General features: G+C 54.4%; 1 protein-coding gene across 1 annotated transcript in view; it reads left to right on the forward strand.

The window, feature by feature from the left end:
- KIF14 (kinesin family member 14) overlaps positions 1 to 9,919 on the forward strand; it is a 33,275-nt gene continuing 23,356 nt past the window's right edge. Inside the window, 6 exon segments of the mRNA XM_025044795.1 lie at positions 1 to 447; positions 1,161 to 1,356; positions 2,641 to 3,821; positions 5,298 to 5,552; positions 6,225 to 6,312; positions 9,144 to 9,242. Of these exon segments, the coding sequence (XP_024900563.1) occupies positions 2,746 to 3,821; positions 5,298 to 5,552; positions 6,225 to 6,312; positions 9,144 to 9,242 (1,518 nt within the window). The 5' untranslated portion in view covers positions 1 to 447; positions 1,161 to 1,356; positions 2,641 to 2,745.

A 9,919-nucleotide genomic window follows, 5' to 3' on the forward strand; every position in this document is an offset into this window, starting at 1 on the left:
TCAGAAGGCGGAGCGCCCATTCAAATTGCGGGCCCGGGGAGCCGCGGGCGAGTGGCGTGGGCGCGGTCTCGGAGGGTCCCCCGGCGGGGCCCCTGCGGAGGCCGAGGCACCGGTGCCGTGAGGGGCGGGCTGAGGCCCTGGCGCAGGGCCCACGAGCCCGGAGTCCGGTCGCGGCTAAGGGGTCAGCGAGGTCAGAAGGAGGGGCGCGCGGGCCGCAGCTCTGTGGGGACCCGGTGGCCGGACCCCAGGGCCCCCGGCCCACAGCCTGACCGCGGGAGGCTCGCCCAGCGGCGGCGCTGAGCGGTCCATTCGCTGTCCCGCCCCCGCAGTGACCAGCTGAGGACAGAGTCGCGGGGCCGCCGGGGCGGGGTGTGGACTTATGTCCCTCGTGCTTATTGCAGTCTGATGGAAAAACTTCGCAAACACACGAAAGCCGCACCTATTCCTGTGAGTAGCCTTTTGAGCCGCGGTGGAATTTCTTGCCTTTAAATTTATTTCCATAATAGGAAGAGTCTGTACTTTTGGGTAAGAAGGTGGACCGGAGATGTCTCTATCCACGATTGTTATTTATTTAGTCTTGAAAAGACTGACTTAAATATTAACTTCTGTTCCTCGAAAGCAATCCTCTGTGGAGTAGTTTGAGCAAAAGTCATTTTACATGGGAGAACCAGGCACACAAGTTTAAAGACTTATTTACATCAATACGACCACTTCATTGTGAAGTTGGCTGTCCGTGCTGTTCTCTTTTAAGCTTCAGTGCGGGATAGATGTTGTTGACATATTTAGATACACACCTGTAGTTTTCATTTTGGTCTCAGCCTGTTAATAACCACTGTTGGGGCCGGACCAGCCCTTGTGGTTCTTGTTATGATTGCAAGACACCTGTGGACTCAGCCCACGGCCTCTCACGGAGTCAGCCCATCTCACACTTGGCCTTCTTCTTTGCCTACTGCTTCCCCGGCACTCCCGTCTGTCCCGAAGCGCCCTGCCTCCTCCGGACGTGCCCGAGTGGACAGCCTGAGCATGGTCCTTTTGCCTCCAGCGATGTCTCGGGCTTAACTTGCTCTGGGACCACGTGTCTGTCCTCCGGGTGGTTCAGGGTCTCCGTGGGGCTCCCCACCATCACCAAGTCTCACACAAGCCCGTTTCTTTCCCGTCAGCCTCCCTCCCTGTCCGGCCTTCGCGTCCGTACACAGTCACCGGGAGACGAGAGCGTGGGTGGTCTCGGCCTCAACTCTGATGACACATCTGTGCTCCTGGTGACCTTTCTAGTCCTTCCATTGCTGCCCTTCCGAGTCTCGGCCTTCCCCTGATTTCTTGGCTGCAGTGTCCATTTGAATTGATGACTGAACCAAGGCAAGAAAAACTTTTGACAATTTCCGTGTCTCCATTGTCTATTACAGTTGTATATTTCTTCTGTGATCATGACTTTGGCATTCTCGATGTTCACACGCAGCCCTGCTGTGCCGCTTACTTCTTTGACTTTTATCAGAAGTCATTTCAAATGATTGCTACTTTTTGCCAGTAGGATGGTGCCATCTGCACATCTCAGGCTATTGCCGTTTCGTCCAGTTTTCACTCCTCCTCCCTCCGAGTCTAGCCCAGTGTTTTGCATGCTGTGTTCTGCGTGCAGATTGAAAAAATAGGGAGATAAAATGCACCCTTGTCCAACACCTTTGTCTGTAGGAAACCTTCTGTCTCCATATTCTGCTGTGAGAGTGGCTTCCTGTCCCCAAGACAGGTCACAGGTCAGGACACTCAAGTGCCGAGTTGGGCCCATCTCGTTCGGAGCAGCTCGCAGTTTTTGTGATCCGCGGCGTCACAGGCTTTCCTATGGTCTACACAACGGACTCCCCGGAATTCCTGGGCGCGTGGCGGCATCCAGATGCTGGTGACACGGTCCCGAGAGCCTCTTCCTTCTCTGACCGTGCATGGACGTCCCGCGTGGACGTCCGCATTTCTTGCTCCGGAGGAGGTTGGGGCCTGTGTCACATCACCTCGCGCGTCGTGGGAGATTGGGACGGTCGCCCCGTGCGGGCCGCAGTCCTTGGCATCCCGTTTTGGAGATTGGGGCATAGAGTGAGCATTTCCCGTCTGTAGGCCGTTGTTCTGTTCTTCACATTCGTGGACGTGTTCTTGTCAGGATTTTGACGGATTCAGTCTCTGTGGCTGGAAATACTTCTATCCGCATTGGTGAGGCCGCCCTGTATTCACACGCACTCAACAGATGGCATGAAAACGCTGTGCTCCAGGCGCTGGGACTCCTGTTAGTCCCCGTCCCTACTCCCCACGCTGGGGGACTTTAAAAAACTCATTGCTGACATTTCCTTTTTACATCTTCTGAGTGAGTCCCTTGGCTCGTTTGACCCGATGTAAGGGTTATCTGTGTGTCCTTCCAGACGCAGGAAGTAAAGACAGGGGTCTCGCCTCAAATCCAGTGTCCACATCGTAGGGACTCCGTAGAGGGGTGCCGAGGGAAGGTCGTCGTCACCCCTTTGAGGGCAGAAAGCTGTCCACAGGAAACCGTGTCTGGGCTGGAGACCGTCATTCATTCTAGCATGTTCCGCTGGGGAGGGTCTTGTGTTTTTAAAGCCTGTTTGTATCTGTGCAATCTAATTCTTTTTTTTTTTTTTTTTGTAGTTTAGCAGATATTTTTGGAAACTGAAAGGCTGGAAGTCAAACGAACATCCAGAGAAGAGCTTAGGTTCTCAGCAACATTCTTCGTAAAGATAAGTCGCTGCCAGCATGTCGGTGCACGCTGAGCTCAGCACAAATAGCGATCCCGTTGGTGCCCCTGCTTCCCCAGAGAGTTCGTCACGGCACGTCCTCGGCCACAGTAGCGGCCTCCAGCTGCATTCCAAGTTGGAGATGTCAGAATGTGAAAACGACGACCCGTCACTGAGATCTGCAAGTCACGTCAGAGACATAAACCTCACTTATGTGATTTCTGCCTGTAGAAAAGCAAGAGACGCACACCTGACCCCGAACTCTTCAGGTAGGTTGACCCTTCAGAGAAGAGTGACAAGGAACAGAGAGTCACCGCTGCTTGGCAACGAGCTGGGAGCCTCAGCTGAGAAGAGGTCAGGGACACGCCTCACGCTGCAGTGTCGTGCCGGAACGGGCCGTGTGGACAAGTGGGGAGCGGCACAGCGCGTGAAGGGAGTGGCAGGAGGTGACCGTGCTTCTGGGGAGACCAGTGCGAACGTACAGGTCGTGGATGATAAACAGTCCCTCGTCGCATCTTCTGCGCCCTCAGCCGAAGACCTGAAAGTCGCCGAAATGACGGCTGAGGGAAAATACAAAGAAACGCTGTCTGCCCTCAGTGGGCCAAATGACAATGTGGCACTTAAGTGCTTAAGTCATAGAGTGCCCGTCGGTCCCCAGAGTCAGACCGGACTTGTTAGAGCAGGATACTGGGCGGCAAGGCCCGTTCAGAGCCCGCTGGATGGCAGAGAGTCGGGGACAGGAAAGTCACATCCTAGAAGTATTGGGAAGAACGCTGCGAAAAATTCAAGTAAATTTGAAAGCTTAGAAAAAAGAGCTCCCCCGAGATGTGCTGCGGAACGCACGTCGACGCCGAGGCGTGCGCCCCATCTTCCAAGCCCGGCCACGCCCGTACCGAGAAGCGGGGTGCCCAGCCCTCAAGTCAGACATGAGCCAACACGTTCTCTCCTGGCGAATAAAAGGGAACGGTCACGGGAAGGGACAGCCCCTCCCCAGGAGGAGGCCGCAGCTCAGACCAGCTCCGCGGACAGAGAGCCCTTAGAAGCGGAGAGCAGCCAGGTGACCGTGGCAGTGCGCGTGCGGCCCTTCAGCAAGAGGTACGCCCGCCGGTCACACCTGCGACCGAGCCGTGGCAGGGACGCGCCTCGTTTGTCCCTGCCTTTGGGACGTGGGGCGTTCGTGCTGCTTCAGGCTCGTCGGTGACGTTTTTATCTGGGGAGAACTGTTAGGTTTAGTTGTAGTGCGTCGATTATTCTTGGCGATTGGCTAGAAATTTTTAAAGACTGAAATCACCGTCTTTTGCAAATGTGAATTTCTCTAGATACTAGAGCTTTAAAAAGTCTGAGGGACCTAAGTTTCTAACACTGTCTGCTTTCAAAGCTGCAGTACTAGTCAGATGTCCTACCTTCCCCTTAAAAAGAGCCACACAGGCCACTTGTCCCCCAGAGGGGCCCTTCGCCCCCTGCAGAGTGGCGGGCATCCCCGGCGTCATCGAGGTGTCCCGGATGCGATTTCTGCAGCACGACCGGCCAGGACAGCCACCGGTTCCAGGCGGGGCGAGGGAGATGGCCACGAGAAAATGCGCACGTGGCGTCTAATTTTAAGTATTTTAAGGGACGACTGCGAGAAACTTCACAGAGTCAGGAGTGTTTACCGCTGTCACATAAACAGGTTAGAAGAGGGCGAGGTGACCTCCGCAGTGCGGACGGGGCCTCTAGGTTGAACGTAAGGGCCAGCAGTTAAAGTTACAGCGTGGAACGGAGCCTGCCAGGGCGAAGGTGGGGTCAGCGACTCGGGGAGAGCCGGCGGGGACCGGGTGAGAGGCAGCGGAGAAAACAGGCTGGTGGGAACCAAAGCTGAGGCAGAGACTCGTTCCCGGAGGACTTTGTGGGGGACCGGACACCAGGCGCCTGGTCCCAGACTCAGCAGACACGCCATCAGCAGGGCAGGTGTGGAGGGACTTGTTGGATCACGAGGCAGGTGCTTCTCAGGATAATTCCTGATCTAAAGCAGAGTTGGGGGTAAAAGGGGGTATTCTGGGGCCAGACGAGGGCTGGTGAGGTTTTTCTGCAGCTCTAGAGAGTAAGAGCCCCAGCTACGCCTGAGCTGGAGGGAGGTGATCGGGGTGCGGGGCTGCAGGTCGCAGGCAATGAGGAGACCAGCGACCTGCACTTACATTCGTGTATCGTGCCGGCTTTGTGTAGATTCGTACCTTCCAAATCTCTTTGCGATACGGTAAAAGTGAGCTTCCAGGTCTGACCCGAAGAACACGGGTGGGTCACAGCAGGCGGCGTAGGAAAAGGGACTCCAGGGAAAAAGGGACGAGACGGGAGGTCCCGAAAAACGGGTCGATTTTCCAGGCAGGAAATCTGGGCCTCCGTTTCCCGGGGCGCTGGCACCGGAGCTGCAGGAGCGTTTGGCAAGGCCACTGTGGTTTCATTTGCTGGTCTGCGTCCACGCGAAACTGCCCGGGGACGTTATGCATGACGAGCTCTGAGGTCCTCGTGTTCTCGGGAAGTAATACTCAAAATGACGCAGGGACCCGATCTTTTTCCTTGTGCCTCTTTTTAAAGAGAGACGGTGGAGAACGCAGCCCAGGTGGTCTTCATGGACGGGGGCGCGATAGCAGTGAGGCACCCCGACACGAAGCACGTGTATAGTTTCACCTACGACCTTGCGCTCTGGTCCTTCGACGCCGGTCACCCTGGCTACGCCAGCCAGGCCGCGGTCTACGAGGCCCTCGCGGCCCCTCTCCTGGCGCGAGCCTTCCAAGGCTACAACACCTGTCTGTTCGCCTACGGCCAGACCGGCTCCGGGAAATCGTACACGTGAGTTGACCTGCAAATGCAGGTCTCCGGGAGACGCGGTGCGGTCCCGTGGGAGGGACGTAGCTTTGGGGGCATGCGGATCTGGGCTCAGACCTCATCCGCCCGATGCCTAGTTATAGAACTAGGCATGGTGCCAGTGCTCAGCCTCTGGGCTGCAGCTGGTGCTCGAGATCCTGTGCACCTTGCAAGAGTCACCCGCCCCACTTCCCTGTGACTGAGATTTCTCGTGTAAACCGAAGCCCAGAGAGGTTTGTCAGTATTGTCGCGAGAATTCAAGGAAGTCATCTGACAAAAGGCGTGGGGCCGGTGCCTGCCCCGGCAGGGAGTACTTGGCATTTCAGGAGTAGCTACACGTCCTGAGTTTTCGCCTGATCCAGACACCGTGCTAAAGGCTCTGCTCGTACCTTCTCACGACAGCCCTCGTTTATTCCCACTTTACGGAAGAGGAAACTGAGGTTTAGGCTGGTAGGTGTCTCGTCCAAGGTCACAGAGCTAAGCAGAGGTGGCATCAAGATTGAAATCAGCCCGAGGTGGCTGCAGAGCCGGGTTCTCGGGCTTTGACGACGAGGCTCATTCAGCTTGCTCCCCACTCCCTCCCCAACCCATGTCCCCAAAAAGAATTTTTTAAAACCCTAATTAGTTTCATTTCCCCCGTTCATAATTATTTTCCAGGATGATGGGATATGGTGAAGAACCAGGAATAATTCCAAGGTTTTGTGAAGATCTCTTTGCACAAGTAGCCAAGAAGCATACCCAGGAGGTAGGTGCTCATGCTGTCTGGAGCCTTCACGCTGGACTAGGAGATGGCCCAGCAGGTTAGCATCAGTCATGGCTGCAGAGGAAAAACTCATAGGGCTATGATTCCAAATTCTAGATCCTGCTCCTCGGGCGGCAGGGTGGAGAGGGGGTGGGGCGTCTCACTGCAGAAGGCTTCCTCCTGGGAGACGTGTGGGTGGGGTGAGGTGGGGAGGGGCTCTCTGCCTCCTTCCTCTGTGAGCGTGAGTGCATCACGGTGAGCGTGTGATGCACTCCCGTGTGTGTGCCTGGTGGTGGTGATGGTGATGATGGGGATGGTGGTGATAATGATGATGGGGGTGGGGGTGAGGGTGATGATGGAGGTGGTGGTGCTGATGGTGGTGATGGGGATGGTTATGGTGGTGATTGTGGTGGTGATGGTGGTGGTGACGATGGTGACGGTGATGACGGTGACGATGGTGACGGTGATGATGGTGACGATGGTGACGATGGTGACGGTGATCGTGGTAGCTCATGGTACCTTTCTCATAGGTTCGTTGTGAGGGTTCAGTGGGTTGGTCTGTGGAGAAGGTTTTGAATAGTGCCTGGCACATAGCCGGCCCAGCGAAGTGATCGTGATTATGTCAAGTGTGGAGTTACTCAGGATGGGAAAGGGCGATCGTCTGTGGGTGGCATGGTGGAAGGCGACAGACACGGCCAGCAGATGGCAGGAGCCTCAGAGGAGAAGGAGGAGTGCGGCCTCTGCGTGGGAGCCTGGCTGCTGTCCCGGCTCGTCCCCCCTGCGTGGGAGCCTGGCTGCTGTCCTGGCTTGTCCCCCCTGCGCTTTCCTCTCTAAGCCCCCTGGGGCCTGCGTGACACAGCGCACCGCTTCCCACATAATGGGCGTTAATGCGCGTTTGTTGAATTCTGAGCCCTGTTACCTGTAGCGTTTGCCAGTCACTGTACTGATGACGTATTGAGGACGTGGTGTTCCCACGTACCTGGTCTCTAACCGGAAGTGCCTCGGTTCCCACGTACCTGGTCTCTAACCGGAAGTGCCTTGGTTCCCATGTACCTGGTCTCTAACCGGAAGTGCCTCATTCCTTGCGTGACAGCACCCATTCTGCCTCGCGTCACTCGTGACTGGACGGCACCTTCGGTGAGACTGTTGCGTGACAGCAGCCATTCTGCCTCGGGTCACTCGTGACTGGACGGCACCTTCGGTGAGACTGAGAATTCTCTGAGGATAAAGACCATGTCCGGTTCACCTCAGCTGCTCCCGTAGCACCTGGGAGACTGCTGTGTAGCCAGTGGGGTCCAGCAGATGTTTGCTGACTTGAACCTAAATCTCTTTGACGCCCCCTTGAAGCCTCCAGCTGGTGGATTTGGATGTCGCTGACTCACTTAGGGTCAGTGGATGAAATTCTTTTCCCTAATATAGGAACCATGACCTAAATGTCAAAAAGGCTGTATGGAAGCAGATTTTCCCTTTTTCGTCTTTATTCTCTGTCTTTCAGCGTCAGAAGGAGCAGAAGCTCAGCCCTGCTCAGTCCGAAGGCTGCTTTCCGCCCAGTCAGGAAGCATTACTGATTTTAGCTCTCAGCCTCCAGGTCAATGTCAACGCACAGGGTCCCGTCCACTCCATCTCTCGCCTCACGTCCTTCGGCCTCTCCGGGCACCCGACCCTCTCCCCTTTCTGATTAGTCAGTCTGTTTGTAGTCAGGATCCGTCACGTTGGTTCTTAATCTCCTATTGCTCCATCTCATGTGCCGGAGGGTTTATTTCTCTGAGCTGGAACCTCGCAGGCAAGAACCTTGCCTTCTCGTCTTTACGTCCGTCTAACGTAGTCCGAAGCCGAGTAGGTGGGCACTTACCGGGTCGCCTTGAACCTTACCCAGAAGGTCGTAAGAAGAGATGCAAGGACTTTTGCATTTTTTTAATTGACATGAAATTCTCATAACATAACCATTTTTAAAGGGTAAAATTCAGTGGCATTTAGTAGATTCATGATGCCATGCGACCCCCGGCCCCCTGCGCCTCTGTCCGGTTCCAGAAGTTTTCGTCACCCTCGGAGGACCCTCCACGCATCAGCGGCGGCCGCCCATGGTCCTCCCCCGCTCCTGGCGACTGCGGCTCTGCTTCCCGTCTCTGCGTTTGCCCGTTCTGGGTGTTTGGCACGAAAGGCTGGTCGTGCAGTGTGTGACCTTCCGTGTTTGGCTTCTCCCACTGAGCCCGGTGTGTTGGAGGTTCATCGACCCTCTGGCGTGTGGTGCGTGGCGCTCTTTTTTTGCGACTGGATGGCACCCCGTCGTGGGGGCGCCCCAGCTTCGTTTACCCAGTTGTCAGCGATGGACGTTTGGGTGACTTCCATCTAGGGCCGCTGCGACCATCGGCGTGTGCCTTTTATTTGAATAATCGTTTATTTGAATTTGTTTTCAGTCCTTTCGGGCAGACAGGAGTTGTGTGGTAACCGTGTGCGGCCTTTGAGGGACGGCCGGCTGGTTTCCACAGTGGCCCTGTGGTAGGAGGTCCCAGCTCCCCCGCAGCCGTCACCTGCCGCCTCCCGTCTCTGCCCAGAGCCGTCCTGGCGGCAGTGGTCCTCACTGTGGTTCTGACACCTGGTGTCGAGCGCCTGCTTTTCCATGTGCTTATTGGTAGTTCGTAGCTCATCTTTGCAGAAACGTCGGTTCAAGACCTTTGCCCGTTTTTTAATTGGGTGGTTTGTTTTTTGTTGTTGTTGTTGAGTTATGAGAGTTCTTTATATATTCTGGATTCCAGGCCCCTATCAGACACATGGTTTACAAAAACTGCAAGAACTTTGAAAATGAGTTACACGCTGTGTTTCTGTTCCTGCAGGTCAGCTGTCACCTGGAAATGAGCTACTTCGAAGTATATAATGAGAAAATTCATGACCTTCTGGTTTGTAAAGGTGAAAATGGGCAGAGAAAGCAACCAGTAAGATTAAAACAATTTATTATTTGTTTTTAATTTCTGTTTTTTATAAATGCATATAACTATATTGTTATTTAGTAAATTAGCTGAATGTTATCATTAGTGGAACTGAAATTAGTTCTTAGATTTAACCTGTTTTTATTTTAAGCAAATATTGTGTAAAAGTTAAAAGGTCAGGTATGATTGGACCACTTAATCCAGACACCAAATACCTGAACGTTGGCGAAGCCAAAAAGTGGTAAAAGCTTCCAAAACAGTATTGTCGTTGCAAAATATGTATTTCACCAGATTATTTAGCATGTCGATAACTTATAGGTGACATTTCCTGTGACATAGAAAGGCTCACCAATCATAAGTTTTTTTAAAAACTGCTATCAGAATTACAAGTTTTAACTTTGAAAAGGACCTCGGAGGGCAAGAAACTAGTCTTAGGGGGTCGCTGGACGTGCTCACGCAGCTCCCTCTGGGCCACCCCCAGACACCTGAACGCGACCTGTTCTCCTGTGACTTCCACATGTTTTAAAATTTCTGGTCACAAAGTTTAAAATGTATAACGTCAAACTGAAAAAAGGCTTAGCCGTCCGAAACGTACTGACCGTAATTCCGGGAGACGGGTAGAGGCCCGGGAATGCCCGTGACCGCCGGCCCAGGGCCACGCGCCTGGCCGGGGCGGGAGGGGA

Source organism: Pteropus alecto, unplaced genomic scaffold, assembly GCF_000325575.1.
Source record: "Pteropus alecto unplaced genomic scaffold, ASM32557v1 scaffold90, whole genome shotgun sequence".
In the NCBI taxonomy this organism is placed as follows: Eukaryota; Metazoa; Chordata; class Mammalia; order Chiroptera; family Pteropodidae; genus Pteropus; species Pteropus alecto.